Here is a 20,629-nt window from a genome sequence, read left to right on the forward strand (position 1 = left end):
TTATTCCCAGGAGCTCAAATGGGAAAGGTAAATTTGAACAAGTGCCTGGAATGCTATGCCAACAAGTTTGGATTTTATCCTGCAGCGCCAACTGGGAGTTCTCCGAAAGCTGTACGGTATTTTATAAAGGGACTGTAGTCTTTATAGGTGATAGGCTGGAGCGGCTCGTAGCAGTCCCTCTCTTGGCCTCAGTTTACTCACTGATAACAAGAATCGGGTTGGACCAGATGCCCTCTTAGGTTCCGTCTAACCTCGACGGCCTGCTTCCGATGTACCTCTGCCTCTTTCCAATACCAGGACCTGTGCCTCATCTCCTCCTTCCTTTTTACCTTTGTCCTGTTGCCACCTTCCCTAGCCCCTGGCCTGCCTTAGGCGCTTTCAATCAGGAGGTGGGGGGCGGGGAGAGAGAGGAGCGTCTCCAGGTAAAACAAACTAGTCTCCGCTGAGCGGCCTTTCGTCCCAGGCAGCACCACCTGGGTGGTGCCTCGGGGCTAGACGCGCCCCAGAGTGGGCAGGGCGCCAGGTTTCGGTCGCTTTTCCGTCCTAGGTCTCTAGGGGTGGGAGGCCGACCCTCCCCACAGCCAAGGCATCTCGGGGAGCAGAGCAGCAGCCCGTGCCTCGTGCGTTCCTGGTTCCTCAGAGACAAAAGCCTGTGAGTCCCAGCAGCAGCCACCGGATTTCATCGGGACACTCCGGTGGCAGGGCCTCGGGGCGGGCCTCAGACGGCCAATCGGCTTCTAGAGAAGTCGGGTTCTAGGGCCCAAAGAGCAGGGTTTCGGCCGCGGTCGGCCGGTGCGGGCTGCACGGCTGGGTAGCGTCCCGAGCGCGCGCGGCACCGGGTCACGTGAGGCGGCCGGGGCCACGTGACCCGGCAGGCCCCGCGCCCTGGCGCTCCTCCCCTTCGCGGCCGGTGGGCACCGCTGCTCTCTCGCACTTCTTCGCCCATCGGAGCTTCGGAGATCCCTGCGGTCTCGCGGGACGGCGCGGCAGCACTGACCTCGCAGGTAGCGTGTGGACGCGGGGTCGAGCTCGCGGAGTCCTCTTCCCCTTCGGCGCTTCCCCTGCTTCCCTTCCCTGCAGGCCGGGCCGGGTGTGCCCCGTTACTCCTGCACCTCCCGCCTCCCTCGCTCCGGCTGCCGGGCCGTCCTCGCGGGCGCTGCGTCCGCGGCGAGGGATGGGGTCCCCGGCCCGGCCCTGCCAGCACCTCAGCTAATGTGCCTTCCTGCAGGGAGGAGAGAAGGATGGGGAGAGGCGAGGGAAAGTTTTCTCTGCTCCCTCTCTTTTTTGAGCTGCATGGACTCGATTTTGCTCGTAGCTGAAGTCTGACTACTGTGGTTGCCGTTTTACTGAGAGGAGACCTCCCTTCTGACTCTCTGTATCCTCTGTCCTTTCCAAGATCTTAGCATCTCTTCTTCGCCCCCTGAGATTAGTGCTGTCACAAACCGCATTCTTTATCGTTTCCCTTTCCGACACAGAATCCACAAAGGTAGAGATTCTGTTAGTGAGGATCTTTATCCAGGCGTGCGGTGAACTAAGTAAATGACGTTTCCCTTGTCCTGCCTCTGATAAAGTACCTACCTGCTCGGTTTATTTTAAGATGACTATCGAGCACGCTGTGTTCTGCTCTCATAAGTGGCCTTTTGTTTTTATTTATTTGCATGTAAGACACTTCCAAGCCATCTGCGGAACTCTCTGCAGCTGGGGATTACAATTTTATAAAGCAGTGTTGTGATAATGCTTTTAGAAAACCAGATTCATGATTTTCTTTGCCTTTGCCCTATTCTTTTTTTGGGAGGACTAAAGCCCTTAGAGTACAAAAACTGAGTTAGTTTCTGAAACTGGTGTGTATTGTGGGCTAATAACATTAAACCGTCCAAGTGTATAATGCCGAAGGAATGGAAAAATGATTGAACCCCGAGGGCAGTTTATAGGTGGTTTAAACTTTATTCATTTCAAGTGAGCACTGGGTGAATTTCACCCCTTTAAACTGCTTTCAGGGTTGAGGATGTAACTGTGTATTTGTATTCTATTAATACAGCAGTTCATCTGTGGGATGGACTTTAATCCATTTAATCCATTGTGTGAATACCAGTCTATTTATTAATACTCTCGACGGGTCCTTTTTCTTCTACCTGCTAGTCTGTTTCTCTTGAAGAGGAAGCATATTCATCTTTAAAGATACTTTTTGCAAGTGATTTTTTTTAAGTGTGTGATCCATATGATAAAGTTCTGTGAACTTCTGAAAACAAGTAGCCATACAAACCCAAAGCTGTCAAGCTTGTAGCTTTTAAAAAATTCTTTGAAAATTTTAAAATTAAAGAGTGCCCATATGCTGCAGCAAGAACTTGGCTCCTCCTAATATACGGGAGCTGGGAAGTCTGAAACAGTATCCTCCTTTTCCTGGGAGTCATTGCGGGGTAGATGAAACGGTGAAGGAAAGTGAAAGACCTTTATTATGATGATGATATTCCTTCTGTGTGTACTACATTAAACAGTAAGTCATGCATAGGAAAGGAGGCTGGGGCCTCACAGAGTCTAGAATCTAGGCAGGGCATTCGGACACATTTCAAAATATTCTCTGGTTTTACAAAAAGTTAAAAATGTTACATATTGGCCAGACGCAGTGGCTTACACCTGTAATCCCAGCACTTTGGGAGATTGAGGCCACAGATTATATGAGGCTAGGAGTTTGAGACCAGCTTGGCCAACATGGTGAAACCCCGTCTCTACTGAAAATACAAAAAATTAGTCGGGTGTGGTGGTGCGCATCTGTAGTCCCAGCTACTCAGGAGGCTGAGGCATGAGAATTACTTGAACCGGGGAGGCAGAGGTTGCAGTGAACCGAGATCGTGCCATTGCACTCCAGCCTGGGCAACAGAGTGAGACTCCATCTCAAAACAAACAAACAAACAAAAGGTACATGTTGTGTACGTGCTGAAGTATACACAAGAGGGGTATGATGAGTGTTGTCTGAATTCAGTCAGAATAGACTTAGTAGAGGAGATCAGTTAATGAAATAATTATATAAATCAACTATATGTTAGATCAGATTAAAAAAAAAACACCCAGAAAAAAGCACACCTCTTTCCTGGGGTAGAAAAACTCACGGGAGACCAGATGGGTACCTTTAAAGACCTATGGTCTCCAGCTTTCTCTGGGCTTGGTCTTACCATCCTGCTAGGTTTCTCTGCTCAGTGCTCTTTCCCATCCTCCCTGGTGACTGCTTCAGACTTCGCCATTTTCCCCTCAGTTGCTCCACTCCACTTTTTTTTTTTTGAGACAGGATCTCACTATGTCGCCCAGGCTGGAGTACAGTGCAATGTGATCATAGCTCACTGCAGCTTCAACCTCCCAGGCTCAAGTGATCCTTCCCACTCCCAAGTAGCTGGGAGCACAGGTGTGCACCACCACATTCAACTAATTTTTAAATTTTTTGTAGAGACAGGGTCTCACTATGTTGCCCAGGCTGGTCTTTTGAACACCTAGCCTCAAGTAGTCTTCCCACCTTGGCCTCCCAAAATATTGGGATTATAGGCGTGAGCAACCACACCCAGCCTCCACTCCATTTTTTATTGCTACCTCCCCTCTTACTCTTAGCAAGAAGCCTAACTCTTTCTTCATAGGGAAAAATAGGTAACCTCAGAAGAGAATGGTCCTCAATTGCCAATCAAAACCATGAGATACCACCTCCCGTCCACTAGGATGGGCATAATACAAAAGATAGACAGTAAATATTGGAGAAAGCAGCACTGTTTTACATTGCTGGTGGGCATGTAAAATGGAGACTCAGTGGAGAGAGAGAATGAGAATGAGAGAACAAGTATGCCTCCAGCATCTGGATTCTTAACCTTTAAATGGCTTTCATTCACATTCACCCTTTCCTCCTCCTCTTGTGGAGGGAGGAAAAGGAAGACCTGCTCCTTTCTACAGTTTCTCTTGCACTTATTTATTTATTTATTTAGAGACAGTTTTGCTTTTGTTGCCCAGGCTGGAGTGCAATGGCGTGATCTTGGCTCAGTGCGACCTCTGTCTCCTGGGTTCATGTGATTCTCCTGCCTCAGGCTCCCGAGTAGCTGCGATTACAGGTGCCTACCACCACGCCCAGCTAATTTTTTTATTTTTAGTAGAGACGGGGTTTCACCATGTTGGCCAAGCTGGTCTCAAACTCCTGACATCAGATGATCCACCTGCCTCAGCCTCCCAAAGTGCTGGGATTACGGGCATGAGCCGCCACGCCCAGCGCTTCTGTTGCACTTCTGCTTCAGATCCCATTCCCTGCTACCTTCTTAAGACCCTCATTGAGTTATGTCCTCTCGTTTTTGATCTTTTTACTGGCTCCTTCCCATTAGCTCAAACATGTTCAAGCCTCCCACAATGTTTACATTAAAAAGATTAACAGAAAACGTCCCGCAACTCCATCACATTCTGTGATTACCACCCGATTTCTCGGTTTTCCTTCAGAGTGAAATTTCTTGAACAAGTTGTTTATACTCATGGTTTCCTTTCCTTCACCTTTCACATACACCTCAACCTACTGACACCTGGCTTCTTCCTCCCACAATCGCTGTGAAACTGTTCTTATTAAGGTCACTGGTAGTTCTCCTTGTTAAATCCAATGGAAGTTTCTCAACCCTTCCCTCGTTTAGATCTCAGCAGCATTTGACACTAGCATGCCTCTTGCCTGTGATGCTCAAGTCCCCAGGCCTCTGTGACACTCTGCTCTCCTGGTTTTCCTCCTGGTCTACCTCTTCCTTCGCGGTCCCTTCTAGGGGGTACTCCCTGTCCGTGTCCTGTTGGAGTTTCTTAGAGTTCTGCTCAAAATACTCTGCTCTTCTGATTCTACTTGCTTTTTTCCTGGGTGATTTCATGCCAGATTTCCAAATCTCCAATCCAGACCTTTCTTGAGCTTCAGATTTCTAAATCCATCTGTTGGGACTTGTCCGCTTTAATATCCCACAGGTACCTGGAACAAAAGGTCCATAGTAGGACTCATCACCCCTGAGGCCTGCTGTGCTCTCTGCTGTAGTGAGTGGCAGCACAGTTCTCTCTCATTCAAGCTCAGTGTCTGCCTGTGATCTTTGGCTCTGCCTTTCTGCTTATCCAGTGCTCCTTGTCCCATTAAGCCAGTCGCAGAATCTTCTTGATTTCCCTTCTTGTCCAGTTTTCTCCATTTTCCTGATGTGGGCTTCCATCCCTCCTTTTCTGGCTTACCATAGCCATCCTGGACTCCCTCTAAGCACTTCTTTGTCATCTCATGTCTCTATGGTCAGCCAAAGTAATCTTCCATAGACCTACATCTGTTTATGCCACTTCCCTGCTTAAGACCCTTCAGGGATTACCTGGTGCTCTTAGGATAAAGCCTGAGCTGTGTACTGCAGCCATGCTGACTTTCTTTCAGTTGCTCCACCAGAGCCTTACCTGGCATGTGTGCTCAGTGTTGCATGTGCCTCTTCTCTTCAGGTAGCTGAAGCGCACTTCCCAATTCTGTTGCCTCCATAGCGTCTGACCCTCCCCATCAGAGACCAGCCACACTGTTGTGAGCATCTGTTTATGTGTCTAGATCTTCCCACCCCATGTAATTTCTGTTGATGTTGGCTCTGTGTCCAGTTTACCTAAGAACATTTATTGAATTAATAGTGTATGGTTCTGCCAGTCCATTGCTGGAATTTCAGTTTAGCTTTAGGTCATTGCAGGGTACAGTTGATACTTTTCATACAACTGGAGACTAATAGATGAAATCACTTTTGCGATACCCACATGAGAAAGATCCATGAAACCATAAATAGATTTGAATTTGACTTCCCAATTCCAGCCTTGAATTCATTTGGAAAATAAAATGAAGTATTATGTTTTATCCATTTCTTTTTTCTTTTTCAGACAGGATCTCGCTCTCTTGCCCAGACTGGAATACAGTGGTGTGAACACGGCTTACAGCAGCCTCAACCTCCTGGACTCAGGTGACCCTTCCATCTCAGCCTCTTGAGTAGCGGGCACTACAGGCGCACACCATTATGACTGGCTAATCTTTTTATTTTTGAGGAGACGGAGTCTCACCATCTTGCCCAGGCTGGTCTTGAACTCCTGGGTTCAAGTGATCCTCCTGCCTTTGCCTCCCAAAATGCTGGGATTATGGGTGTGATCCACTTCACCCAGCCATCTATCCATTTCTTTAAACTTTGACCCATCGTTGTTGTTTTTGTTCTGTTTTGTGACACCTATTTGTTTGGTGTGACAAAGAACAAAGTTATAGAAAAAACATTTCTAATCGTCGATATTTCTTTTCTGGTTTCGTTTTGAAAACAACAGTATCCTATAAAAGCAATACTTTTATAAGATCTCAGTCAGATTCGCAACCCTAGATATGTTATTTTTTTCACTGCTAATGCTATTGCCACTTGGTTCGTTTGCTTTTTGAGCACATGGCTCAGGTTAGACGTGAGATGAGATGAAATGAATGAGGTGAAAGCAGCCCCTTGGATGATGGGGCTAAAGAAATGCTTACAGAGGCCATTGCAAATTGTGCTTCAAGTCAAATAACTTATTAGTGGTTGGGAAATGACAGTTGTAGGGACTTACATTTTCCTCTTAAATTAGTGATGAATTTGAACAAAACGTATGAAACAAAGGGTAGTCACAATCAGTTAGAGAATTCTAAAACACTAGTCATACTGTTCCCTAAATGAAGGTGGGAGTATTATCTTCACTCACCTGTACAGGTGGCTTCAGCTTGAAGGATGACAAACTATTTTGGAGAAGGTACATTCTCAGACTCCTTAGTCAAGCATTCAGGGCATTCTTCCTTTCCCTTTCTTTTTTTCTTTTTTTTTTTTTGAGACGGAGTCTCACTCTGTTGCCCAGGCTGGAGTGCAGTGGCGTGATCTTGGCCCACTGCAAGCTCCACCTCCCGGGCTCACACCATTCTCCTGCCTTAGCCTCTGGAGTAGCTGGGACTACAGGCACCCACCACCACGCCCGACTAATTTTGTTATAATTTTAGTAGGGACCGGGTTTCACCGTTGTTAGCTAGGATGGTCTTGATCTCCTAACATCGTGATCCAACCCGCCTCAGCCTCCCAAAGTGCTGGGATTACAGACGTGAGCCACCATGCCTGGCCTCCCTTTCATTTTTGTAGTACTGTGTGTTTGCAGAAGAGAGAAGTGGATGACAGCTGTTCTGGCAGCTGGGGTAGTAACAGTATTAGTGTCTCAGCACATCTTCGAAACTTCGCCTATGATTTGCAGCCTCTGTACCATAGAGTGGGTGAAATGGTTTTAAGTTTTATTTTTATTTAAACATGTTTGAGACTGATTCTTAGAGGCTTATCTGGACCTGGGAAATACATTTGGTATCTCAATGAGACTGAGCATTTGCTCAGTCTCAAAAAGCCCATCAGAATTATATGGAAGAAATTGGTAAGAGTAACATTTGGCTGTTTGTACCTTGACAGGGTTTTTGAATTGCTTTTGCTGTAGCATAGATGGATGACGTAAGTTGTGATGTTATATACCAAAAAGTTTACCCCAAACCCTAGAGCTCTCTTATTTGAATGTTTTTCTAGAATTAAATGGATTCAGAAATAAAGATGGTCATACCCTTCAGTCTTTCGTGCTCAAATGGGAACGTTTATTGGTAAAAAAGGAAGAAGACTGTGAAGAACACTTGTTCTTCTAGGAAACTGGATAATCTTCACTGAGGAAAGGCTCACATTTTCTCATCTGCTGGAATATGGAGAATTTGGTTTCTGGGATTTTGTGTAATTGTTTTCTGTTATGTACAATTTTTATATAGTCGTCACTAGTTTGCACATAATTATTTACCATTTGACACATTAACATGTATCTCATGGACCATATACTTGCATAGTGCATTCATTTGCTTAATTATTCCAGTTGTATTTGCATTCTAGTTTTCCACTTACTTAGGATCTGACTTTCCATTAGGCCTTCAGTTCCTCAGAGGCAGAGACCATGATTGTATTATTCTTTATGATGTCCCTGGCATTCTTGGTATCTGGGGTCATTGCAGGAGAAGAATTAATGTATGCTATTAAAGTCAGCTCCCTGTATCCATGGATTCCACATCTGTGGATTCAGCCAATCTCAAATCCCAAATGTTAAAAATTGCATTTGTACTGAACATGTAGAGTATTTTTTTCTTGTCATTATTCCTCAAGCAGTACAGCATAACGACTATTTACCAAGCATTTACATTGTATTAGGTATTATAAGTAATCTGGAGATAATTTAAAGTATATAGGAGGATATGTGTAGGTTATATGTAAATACTATGCCATTTTCTATCAGGGACTTGAGTGTCTGTGGATTTTGGTGTCTGCAGGAGGTCCTGGAACCAGTCCCCCATGGATACCGAGGGACAACTGGATTTTGTTTACAGCAGCATACAGTAGTGCTTTTTTCCGAGGCCTCTTAGATTTTATCAATAGCTCATTAATTATAAATTTTTTTCGTAAGACAACTTAGCAACTTAAACTGATAAGTAAAATCATCACCCACTGAGTTTACAAAAATAGAGAAACCTCTATTAGGAATTTTCAGTGTATGTGTAAATGCTTTAATTCAAAGTTTTTTGCAATTAAAAATACCATTTTGCATATTAGAAATTGCTGTTTTGAGTAGTTTAAAGCTTCCTGTAGCTTGTATGCTGAAGAATGTTTAGGCTACTTAAAATGATTCTTCCAACATTCAGAGCCCTTCCAGTTTCCTCTGGCTATCAGCTTCCATAATAAAGAATGACACAAACTCATGTCATGCTTCTAAAATGACACCAGAAGCGTCAGAATCTTGGTGCTAGCCAGTGCTAAAGGATTGCTTACTCTTTTCCCACTGTTTTCCTTAGAAAGCTCTAAGGTCAATAGAAGCCAGATCTAAAGGTAAAATACCCTGTTGGTGGCATTTAAAAGCCAGTACATACAGCAATTTAAACTAGCCCAAACAAATACATTCTTGTATTTGTGTCAAATACGTTCTGGTTAGTTGAGGTCTGTGTGGAAGCCATGTGCTTACAGATCAACCCTAAATTTCCAGTATTGTTTAATATTGAGACCATTATTTCATCAAAACCAGTTTTCCTGTACCATTTCTCTCCATTTCCTGTTGTTTTTAAAAACTCCATAAGCATGTTCCAAATATATTTTTGCTAGATCAGTAAAAAAAAAACTAAAATAAAATTAACCTTTTCTTAATATTTGTTCCTTGGGGAAAGTAAAATAAATGTGCTCTTAGAGGAATTAAAAGATTAGTTGCTGTATTACTCCTTCAGCCTTTCAGTTCTAAATGTAGATTTCTAAAATTGGAAGGCCTGTGTTTGTCCTGACTGAATTTGCTTTCAGATATAAAATAAAATAACCTTTTCTTCCTCATGCCACAAGTTCTCTGAGGGACAGTGCCAATAGCTAGGATAAGCCATCCCAGGGAATGGGATATTGATCTGTAGGACTAATGGATGTAGGATAAGTGCAGTGGGGATACAGGATGTATTTTCAAGTGCCAGAGAAAATACGAAGATCCAAGTGGGTTGGCATATATCTTTAAGGACGTCACACTCTTTCTACTTCTGCTGGCATTTTTGCATTCCTCTTTTCTTTCCTTGTACCTTTGTTTTCTCTCTATACAGTAAAAAAAAAAAAAAAAAAAAAAAAGACATTGATTCACCTAATAATAACATATAAAGAGTAGTAATTCAGGATGAAACACATTAATACTGTTTTTCAGAAAGTATTTCCTAAATAAAATATGGAAGGCTTGCAGAAAAAATTACTAAAATTACTGTCTTAGTGAGGTACTTCAGAAGTAACTAAAGATGACTGACATTCTAATTACAGCTCATCATTTTTATAATTATCAATCAAGCTCTGGAAGGATCTGTCATCTTAGCAACTTGTTTGGTCTGGTTTAAATTGCTCTATGCACTGGAAAATTCTAAGAAGGCTGTATTTCTTTTATAAATGCTCCTTTGAGAATTTCCCTAATCTGAACTTGTATTCTCAAGACATGATTAAAACAGTATAATTTTACTTTTCCAAAAGCATTTTTTAGAACTGAAACCTTTCTGTATTTAGTTTTAGAAATGTATCTTTGAGTTTATTAATGCAGACTTGATAAAAGCCCACAGGATGATTGATTTTTAAAAATTGAGGTAAAAGATATATAGTGTAAAATTTACCATTTTAACAATTTTTAAGTATACATTTTAGTGACATTAGGTACATTCACATTGTTGTACAGTCATCACCGCCATCCATCTGTAGACTACCTACAAAATAATTTCAACTTTTTTTTTTTTGAGATGGAGTCTTGCTCTGTTGCCCATGCTGGAGTGTGATGGCATGATCTCGGCTCACTGCAAGCTCCGCCTACCGGATTCACACTATTCTTCTGTCTCAGCCTCCTGAGGAGCTGGGACTACAGGTGCCCACCACCACACCTGGCCAATTTTTTTGTATTTTTAGTAGAGACAGGGTTTCACCGTGTTTGCCAGGATGGTCTTGATCTCCTGACCTTGTGATCCACCTGTCTCGGCCTCCCAAAGTGCTGGGATTACAGGCATGAGCCACTATGCCTGACCCAATTTCAACTTTTATTTTAGATTTAGGGAGCACATATGCAGTTTTGTTACATGGGTATAGCATGTGATGCAGAGCTTTGGAGTACAAATGATTCCATGACCCAGGTAGTGAGCATAGTATCCAATAGGTAGTTTTTTAGCCTGTGTACCCTTCCTTCCCTGCCCCTCTAGTAGTCTCCAGTGTCTATTGTTCTCATCTTTATATCCATGTATACCGTGGTATTTGGTTTTCTGTTCCTGTGTTAATTCACTTAGGATAATAGCCTCTCGCTGCATTCATGATTTTGTTCTTTTTTATGGCCGTGTAGTATTCCATGGTGTATATGTACCACATTTTCTTTTTCCAATCCACAGTCGATGGGCACCTAGGTTGATTCCATATCTTCGCTATTGTGAATAGTGCTATGATGAACATACAAGTGCACTTTTTTTTTTTGTTTTTGGTAGAACAATTTATTTTCCTTTGGATACATCAGTCTTGGGATTCCTGGATTGAATGGTAGTTCTGTTTTAAGTTCTTTGGGAAATCTCCAAACTGCTTTCCACAGTGGCTGAACTAGTTTACATTCCCACCAACAGTGTATGGTGTTCCCTCCGCTGTACAGCCTCGCCAGCATCTTTTGTTTTTGACTTTTTAATAATGGCCATTCTGACTGGTTTAAGATAGTATTTCATTGTGGTTTTGATTTGGATTTCTCTGATGATTAGTGATGTTGAATATTTTTTTCGTATGTTTGTTGCCTAAAACTTTTGCATCATCCCAAATTGAAACTCTGTACCCATTAAACAATAACTCCCCATTCCTACCTCCCTCCAGCTCCTGGCACCCACAATTCTACTTTGTCTCCTTGAATGTGACTGTTCTAGGTACCTCATGTAAGTGGAATCATACAATATTTGTCTAGCTTGTTAGCATAGTGTCTTCAGGGTTCATCCCTGTTGTATGTGTCAGAATTTCCTCATAAAGGTGAATAATATTCCGTCATATGTGTAGCCCACATTTTGTTTATCCATTCATCTGTTCATGGATATTTGGATATTTTCACATTTTGGCTATTGTGAATAATGCGGCTTTGACCGTTGGTATACAACTATCTGTTCAAGTCTCTGCTTTCAGTTCTTTAGGGTATATACTAGAAATGGAGTTTCTAGATAATATAATTCTAATGTTTACTTTTTCTTGAGGAATCACCATCTGATTTTCTATAGCAGCTGTATCATCTTACATTTCTACTGTCTATGTTCAATTTTATATTAAGAATTCATTTTTCCAGATTTTGCCTGAAACATTCTGCCACTCTAGGTTATGAATCTAAAGCAAGAATACATCTTAAAACTTCTAACAGCCTAGGGGTAAAACATAATTCAAATAATTGAACTTTTATTTTCATTTGAAATATTTGTTCATTTTATTGGTCACACAGTGTTTGTTATAGAAATTTGGGACTGGCCGAGCGTGGTGGCGAGCATGGTGGCTCACGCCTCTAATCCCAGCACTTTGGGAGGCTGAGGTGGGTGGATCACCTGAGGTCAGGAGTTTGAGACCAGCCTGGCCAACATGGTGAAACCCCGTCTCTACTAAAAATACAAAAATTAACCGGGCATTGTGGTTCACACTTGTAATCCCAGCTACTTGGGAGGCTGAGGCACAAGAATTGCTTGAACTGGGGAGGTGGAGGTTGCAGTGAGCCAAGATGGCGCCAGTGTACTCCAGACTGGGCAACAGAGCAAGACTCTGTCCCATCCCACCCCCCCCCCCCAAAAAAAAGAAATTTGAGACTATATTTAAAAATACAAAGAAGGCCAGGTGCGGTGGCTCACGCCTGTAATCCCAGCACTTTGGAAGGCCGAGGTAGGTGGATCACTTGAGGTCGGGAGTTTGAGACCAGCCTGGCCAACATGGTGAAACCCCCTCTCTACCAAAAATACAAAAATTAGCGAGAAATGGTGGTGTACACCTGTAATCCTAGCTACTCGAGAGGCTGAGGCACAAAAATTGCTTGAACTGATGAGGCAGAGGTTGGAGTGAGCCAAGATGGTGCCAGTGTACTCCAGACTGGACAACAGAGCGAGACTGTCTCAAAAAAAAAAAAAAAAGAAAGAAATTGGCGACTACATTTTAAAAATACAAAGAAGGCCGGGTGTGGTGACTCACACCTGTAATCCCAGCACTTTCGGAGGCCCAGGTGGATGGATCACTTGAGGTCAGGAGTTTGAGGCCAGCCTGGCTAACATGGTGAAACCCCGTCTCTACTAAAAAAATACAAAATTAGCTGGGCGTGATGGTGGGCACCTGTAATCCCAGCTACTTGAGGCAGGCAGGAGAATTGCTTGAACCCAGGAGGTGGAGGTTGCAGTGAGCCAAGATCGTGCCACTGCACTGCAGCTTGGGCAACAAGAGCGGAACTCCATCTCAAAAAAAAAAAAAAAAAAAAGATTAGGAAGTGTATCTAATTTGTAAGGGGGAAGTGAGGTAGGAGACTGATAGGACTTGTTTTTTGGTCACAACCCTGCTGATGAAAAAAAAAAAAAAGACGTGGGGATGGCAGGCCAAAAAATAGAATACAAATACAAAGAAAGAAAAAATGATGCCACCTGTAATCTCTCTATTGAGATATATTTTGGTGTATACATTTCTGTATATATTATATTTTAGAAAAATTGTAATCATACAGTACATATTGTTTTTTAACATAGCTAAGCTAACTGAGTCTTCCAGGATACATTTATTTTTGTGGTTTTGTTTTGAATTTGGGATGTGCACATAGTTTAGCTGTATAACGTGTTTGGGTGGCAGCTTCTGTTGGGATGTTTCCTTGGGGGTCCTTATAATTTGAACAAAGCATAGCACCATGGGAAGGAAGAGAGTTGGGCTACCTTGCTCAGGGTACTTACCAAGGTACGTGACTCTCAGGGAAGGCCTGGGCTGAATAGGCCAGTTGAAGGTTCTTCCCATTAGCAATACCTCCTTCATACAGGAATAGAACACAAATAGAATCACTTCATATCTTCCTATTTGAAGCATCTAAATTATTGTGCAACCCTCTGGAGTGATTATTGTTGTTATTATTATTATTATTATTATTATTATTTTGAGACAAGAGTCTCACTCTATCGCCCGGGCTAGAGTACAGTTGCACAGTCTTGGCTCACTGCAACCTCTGCCTCCCGGGCTCAGATGATCCTCCCACTTCAGCCTCCCGAGTAACTGAGATTACAGGCATGTGCCACCACACCCGGGGTAATTTTTGTATTTTTAGTAGAGAGAGGGTTTTGCCATGTTGGCCAGTCTGGTCTCAAACTCCTGACCTCAACTGATCTGCCTGCCTTAGCCTCCCAAAAGTGCTGGGATTACAGGTGTGAGCCACCGTGCCCAGCCTGGAATGATTATTTAAATGAAATTTGGTTGAACTACATTTATATTCCTTTGAAATAAAATTCCATAGTTAGAACAAGTCTGTTAATACTTTTCTTTCATGTTTAGGCAAATTTAGTAGATGTCATGATATCAGAGCTGTCGTAACTAATGTTGCTGTTCCTTGCAATGGATCCTGCATTTTTTTGTTTGTTTCTGGGACGGAGTCTCGCTCTGTCGCCCAGGCTGAAGTGCAGTGGCATGATCTCGGCTCACTGCAACCTCCGCCTCCCAGGTTCAAATGATCCTCCCACGTCAGCCTCCCAAGTAGCTGGGACAACAGGTGCATGCCACTACTCCTGGATAATTTCTGTATTTTTTTGTAGAGGCAGGGTTTCACCATGTCCTCTAGGCTGGTCTCAAACTTCTACACTCAAGTGATCTGCCTGCCTCTGCCTCCCAAAGAGCTGGAATTACAAGTGTGAGTCACTGCGCCCGGCAGATCCTGTATTTTTGAGTCATTGTTAACTGCACAGTTCTTAAGTCGATGTAGATTTTATCACAGATGAAATACTTGTTAATTTTTAATGATTGCACCAGCTTTAGTTTACTGGATTGATAGTGTATACACATTAATCCTTCTTAAGGTTGATATAATTATGATCCTTAATGTGGTTTTCTTAGTAGTAGCAAAAGGTGCCACCACCCCCAGGAAAATGGAATAATTAAAGACCTCACCACAATAGTCAAATTATAATGAGGATGGTGGTAATTTTGAGTAAATTAGAAAGTTTGGGTGGTGTTTACAGTAATACTCTCCTGCCTTAGGAGGGAAATGCCAGCCGCCCAAGTTAAGGACCCTGTTCTGTTGTTCTGCATGGCACATAGCCCCACAGAACCTCTCAGGGAACCTTGTCTGAATTCCGAGGATGCCTGTTCATGTCCTCAGCTGCCCAGGTTGAGCATGGTCTAATGAAGACACACTTTGTGCCTTAGCAGTCTCCAGCCCAAGGATGCACTTTGTATCTTGTGAGCTCCGAGGACAGAGGTCACATGTGTTCTCTAGGCCTGCCTCTCAATGGTTGATGCAAAAGTGCAGGAATAAATGACATTCATAAGGCTTTACCAGGCAAATCTAGGCAGAAGCATCTTGGGGAATGCTTTTTATTGGGAGAGTGGTTACTTCTTTTTTTTTTGAGATGGAGTTTTGCTCTTGACACCCAGGCTGGAGTGCAATGGCGCCATCTCAGCTCACTGCAACCTCCACCTCCCAGGTTCAAGTGATTCTCCTGCCTCAGCCTCTTGAGTAGCTGGGATTACAGGCGTGTGCCACCATGCTTGGTTAATTTTGTATTCTTAGTGGAGACAGGATTTCTCCATGTTGGTCAGGCTGGTCTCATACTTCCGACTTCAGGTGATCCGCTCGCCTTGGCCTCCCAAAGTGCTGGGATTACAGGCATGAGCTACCACGCCCCGCCTGGATACTTTTTATATTGGAAACAGTTTAAAGACAGATGCTGCTGTACATTTACGAGGCAAGATAAAGTCAGAAAGAAGTGATGTTGAGGAAGTTCAGCCATTGAAGGGCCAGGACTGATACTCCCCATAAGAAAAATTAAAGGGGTCTGCTGTGTGACCTTGGCAAGTCCTTTCACCTTTGAGCCACAGTCCTCATCTGTCAGGAATGGTTTACAGTCTCCTCCTTACGAGAGTATTATGAATATTAAATGAAATAATGTATGGAAGCTACTTAATTAACTGTCTATGACAAGGCAGGTTCAGAATAGTTGTTCATTTCTTCTTTTCTGCTCTTAGCTTTGCTTGATTGTCTTGCTGGAGATAATTACTTGCTTGGCCAACATTACTGCCCTTGTTGTTCTTATCTGCTCAAGAAATCCCCCAGCTTCTTCATTATATCTTGAACATAAAATCACAAATTTCTAGGTTTGGGGGAAACCCAGGCTCAAAACAGCAAATGGCTGTCATACTGACTGAATTTTTTTTTTTTTTTTTTGAGATGGAGTCTCACTCCGTTGTCCAGGCTGGAGTGCAGTGGCGCGATCTCGGCTCACTGCAAGGTCTGCCTCCTGGGTTCACACCATTCTCCTGCCTCAGCCTCCTGAGGAGCTGGGACTACAGGCGCATGCCACCACACCCGCTAATTTTTTGTATTTTTAATAGAGATGGGGTTTCACTGTGTTAGCCAGGATGGTCTCGATCTCCTGACCTCATGATCCACCTGCCTCAGCCGGCCAAAGTGCTGGGATTACAGGCGTGAGCCACCGTGCCCGGCCCCATACTGACGGATTTTAAAAGCAAACCCAGGACACAGGTCTCAACACTCTTATTTCCACTCTACCAAGCCTGTTGGGGATGCCTTTTTCTTTTATGATGGGTGTGGACATGTAAGATACATGACCGGTTTTTTAAATTAACTCTTAAATGACAAGTCTTCAGAAAAATACCTTGTAAAATAAAGCTTCATATAATTTAGCAATGGATGAAGTCAGTGCGTATAATAATGCCCCATCATTATGAAGGTTAGCCTGATCTTGCAGTAGATTACCAAACCCTGAGGGCAGAGTTGCCCATATTTGTTTAATGATTTTAGAATAATTGTGCTGCTGTCAGGAAGTTGTGTGGTTTTGAATGTCTTACCTTTTGTGTTGTAATTTTAAAGGTGGTGAGTCATATTTCTGGCTAATTCTGTATCGTGTAAAATTAAACATTTTGAAGACTAACTCGATATGGTTCATAATTCTAGGAAAACCTGCTTCTGGGTTTTCTTGAAATTTACTCACCTGCTTGTATGGCTTTATATGGCTTGACTTCTTATGACTCCTTTCTCCATCTGTTTTGTAAGAGGCACAAGAGGTCGTTTGAGGGGCATCTTGTTTCTTTTTGTTTATTTTATTAATCTTGCTGATACAGGGTCTCCCTCTGTCACCCAGGCTAGAGTGCAGTGTTGCGATCTCAATTCAACTGCAGCCTTGACTTCCTGGGCTCAAGCAATCCTCTCACCTCAGCCTCCTGAGTAACTGGGACTGTAGGCATGTGCCATCATGCCTGGCTAATAATTTTTCTTTTTCTTTTTTCTTTCTTTCTTTCTTTTGTTTTTTTTGAGACAGGGTCTCTCTCACTCTGTTGCCCAGACTGGAGTGCAGTGGCGCAATCTCAGCTCACCGCAACCTCCCCCTTCCGGGCTCAAGTGATTCTCCTGTCTTAGCCTCCCGAGTATCTGGGACTACACGTAGGCACCGCTACTGACAGGCTAATTTTTTTTTGTATTTTTAGTAAAGATGGGGTTTCATTCTGTTGGCCGGGCTGGTCATGAACTCTTGACCTCAAGTGATCTACCCACCTTGGCCTCCCAAAGTGCTGGGATTACAGGTGTGAGCTACTGCACCCGGCCCTTTTTTTGTGTGTTTTTTGTAGAAATGGGATTTCGCCATGTTGCCCAGGCTGGTCTCAAACTCCTGGGCTCAAGCATTCCTTCCGGTTTGGGCTCCCTAAGTGCTAGGATTGCAGGTGCGAGCTACTGTGCCCAGCCTTTATTTTTAAACTTTTAAAAGCACTTAAGATCATCTTATCATACAAAGAATACTTATAAATCAAGAACAAGAAAAAGAACAATGATCCAGTAGAAAAAAATAGGCACTTTGCACAAAAGAGTGACAGTGGGCTCTGAAGATGTGAGTGAGAGGTGAGGAGCGCAGACTCAGCCTTCAGGTTGCCTGGGTGCAGATCCCAATTCTGCCGCTTACAAGTTTGAGCAGATTCTTAAAATCTCTTTTTTCCTCCATTTCCTTATGGGTAAAGTGAGGATTAAATGAATGAATAAATATAAAATTACTTAAAACAGTGTTTGGCACATAGTGCCCAGTAAGTTAGTTGTTACTGTTGCAATTATTCTGATCATTATTTTTTATTTTCAAGACAGTCTTGCTCTGTCACCAGGCTGGAGTTCAGTGGTGCGATCTCAGCTCACTGCAGCCTCTGCCTCCTGGGTTCAAGTGATTCTCCTGCCTCAGCCTCCTGAGTAGCTGGGACTACAGGCGCACACCACCATGCCCAGCTAATTTTTGTATTTTTAGTATAGATGGGGTTTCACCATGTTGGCCAGGCTGGTCTCAATCTCTTGACCTCATGATCTGCCTGCCTCGGCCTCCCAAAGTGCTGGGATTACAAAGTGCTGGGGTGTGAGCCACCCCACCCAGCCTGATTATTTTTTTAAGTGACATCCAACTCCACTCATCGCAGGGAAATGTCAGTTTAAACAAAACAGATACCAGATACCATGAGAGTATGCTGTGTGGGAAGGGTGTGTATAAATAGGCGCCATCCTACATCTATGGTGATTTTATATATGGCCACTACTTCATTAGAAGATTATTTGAAATATTAGTAGCTAGTAACAGTAAAATAGCTATTAAACTTTGACCTAGCAATTTTCATTTTTAGAAATTTATTTTAGAAATTTCTGTATAAAACAAGACATGTCAATACAGTAATATGCAGGCGACAATTGCAGTATTGTTCTAGCAAAAGATGTATTGACTTAAATGTCTCTCAGTAGAAAACAAGGTAAATTGCTAAATCGATGTAATGGAATACTATAGTACCATTGAAAAGAAATGCAGCAGGTCTATGTGTGCTAATATAGAATGATTTCCCCAATGCACTGTTAAATAGGGAAAAAAAACTTCCATTTGTGCTTTTGTTTTTAAAGATACACATACACCCATGCATACGTGTAGTGCTTCCATGAGTATACACTATCTCCAGAAGGAATTAGAGATCACTGGGAACAGTGGTGGCCTTTGAGGACAGGGTCAGTGAGGGATGGTAGGGAGACTTATTTTCTTATTCCCTTTTGTCCATTTGAAACAAAAGTGTTTTTTTTCCCCATGTTCATGTATTACTCCCCGCTCAAATCTTTTACTTGTCCTCACCAATACCTCCCCCTCCGCCTGCACACACATTTGTTAAGACATTCAAATGTTATTCCAGCAGTCTGTGCAGTGATAGTGAATAGTCTGATTTGACGGCGTTTAATCCTCATTGAATTTGTGGTATGATACCTGGAGCTGAAGCTGATCCTTGTCATCCAAGTTGTTGCTCGTGGGAAGAGTATCTCTGGCAGATGGAGACAAGGCTTTGGCTAAGCAGCTCCAGCCGCAGACGCCCTCTGTGTGTGCTGTTGAGGGTGCTGGAGCCAGAACTTGGTCTTCACCTGCCACTTTGGCTGTTTTTAGAGGTCTAAGAAGAGCGTGAGTTAGAAGCACATGTGGAACGGATAAGCACTGACTAGGAAGTGGGCAAGACAAACAGCTAGTTCCCACGTGTTATTCTCTTGTTGTAGGAAAGGTTTGAAGGTGGAGGAAGGATTGCACACATGGCTGGGGGAAAGTGAGTGATCCATGTAACCAAAGGTAGTTCATTTATTCTAGAATCAGCTTTTGTTAGCATTTATTAACAGGTCTTTTTTTAAAAAAGTTAGCTCAGTGGCTGTTTAATTTTTTTCTGGAATCCTTTCTGTTCCAGCAGAGATGTCGGCTTATTTATAGGAATTGCTTGAAGCCAGAGTCATGGTGGATGTCGGAAAGTGGCCCATCTTCACTCTGCTGTCCCCTCAAGAGATCGCGTCTATTCGGAAGGCATGTGTCTTCGGCACCTCAGCCAGTGAAGCACTGTATGTTACTGACGATGATGAGGTAAGAGTCTCTTAAAACCTACTTTCATTTTAGGGCTTATTTGGGGATTGGTCTTCAAAGTGTGCAGTTCAAAGACGGAGAAAAGTCAGGGTATAAATAAAGAGATCCTAAAGTTCAGGAAGACTATGACTTCAATAGTTTCTCTTTTTTCAGTTTCTTGATTTAGTACCCCTCTACTCCACAGCACTCTGAGTTTCAAAATATAGACAAACATGCTGAAACGTAAGCAATGTCTGCAGAGGTTGAATTTTTCTTAACAACGATATCTGTCTCTTTTCACCTCCTGAGCTCTCTAGTTGAAATGTCTTATTTTCAGAGGAGAGAAGGAAGCTTTTAACACAGCTTTCGGCCAAAAGACTCAGAAAAAATCTATCTGTTTTCTAGGTCTTTGTATTTGGACTGAACTATAGTAACTGTCTAGGAACTGGAGATAACCAGAGTACACTTGTACCCAAAAAGCTAGAAGGCTTATCTGGAAAGAAGATTAAAAGCCTCAGTTACGGCAGTGGACCACATGTTCTTCTCAGCACCGAAGGTAAGGAGGGAACCCATCTAACTTTTCAGTTTGTAAGAAATTGACCAGTTAATTCTATAGGACTATACCAGATAACTAATTTTGGATTGTTTACTTCTTAATTTCTGAGGGGAAGTACATAAAGCAGGTAAAAGTTAAACACTTCAGGCTAACTCTGGAACAGCTATAGGATGTCTTGCAAATTAGGTAAACTTCTGAGGTTTTCGACTACTTCCATAAAGCTGTGGAAGATTAGATTTGGCAGATGAACGGTCCTTCCAGCCTAATTTTTGAGTGGATTTGTGGTTGCAAGGCAACTTTCAGGGTTCCTTTGGTTCTTTGTTTCTCTCTCTTTCTCTCTTTTCTTTTCCCTCCCTCCCTCCCTCCTTTCCTTCCCTTCCTTCGTTCCTTCCCTCCCTCCCTCCTTCCCTCCCTCCCTCCCTCCCTCCTTCCTTCCTTCC

At 43.0% G+C, this 20,629-nt stretch overlaps 1 protein-coding gene across 5 annotated transcripts in view; it reads left to right on the forward strand.

Moving 5' to 3' along the window:
• The first annotated feature begins 202 nt into the window (after positions 1 to 202).
• The window catches only part of RCBTB1 (RCC1 and BTB domain containing protein 1), a 54,255-nt gene continuing 33,828 nt past the window's right edge, over positions 203 to 20,629 (forward strand). The window contains exons 1-4 of one of the 5 annotated variants that reach the window (XM_023187309.3): positions 203 to 1,004; positions 5,878 to 5,957; positions 19,485 to 19,654; positions 20,039 to 20,189. In XM_023187309.3, coding sequence (XP_023043077.1) covers positions 19,529 to 19,654; positions 20,039 to 20,189 — 277 coding nt within the window. In that variant the 5' untranslated portion in view covers positions 203 to 1,004; positions 5,878 to 5,957; positions 19,485 to 19,528. The remainder of the gene's footprint in view (positions 1,005 to 5,877; positions 5,958 to 19,484; positions 19,655 to 20,038; positions 20,190 to 20,629) is intronic. The other 4 variants (XM_023187312.3, XM_023187308.3, XM_023187310.3 and 1 more) reach the window with 4 other exon arrangements.

This window comes from Piliocolobus tephrosceles, chromosome X, assembly GCF_002776525.5.
Source record: "Piliocolobus tephrosceles isolate RC106 chromosome X, ASM277652v3, whole genome shotgun sequence".
Lineage (NCBI taxonomy): Eukaryota > Metazoa > Chordata > Mammalia > Primates > Cercopithecidae > Piliocolobus > Piliocolobus tephrosceles.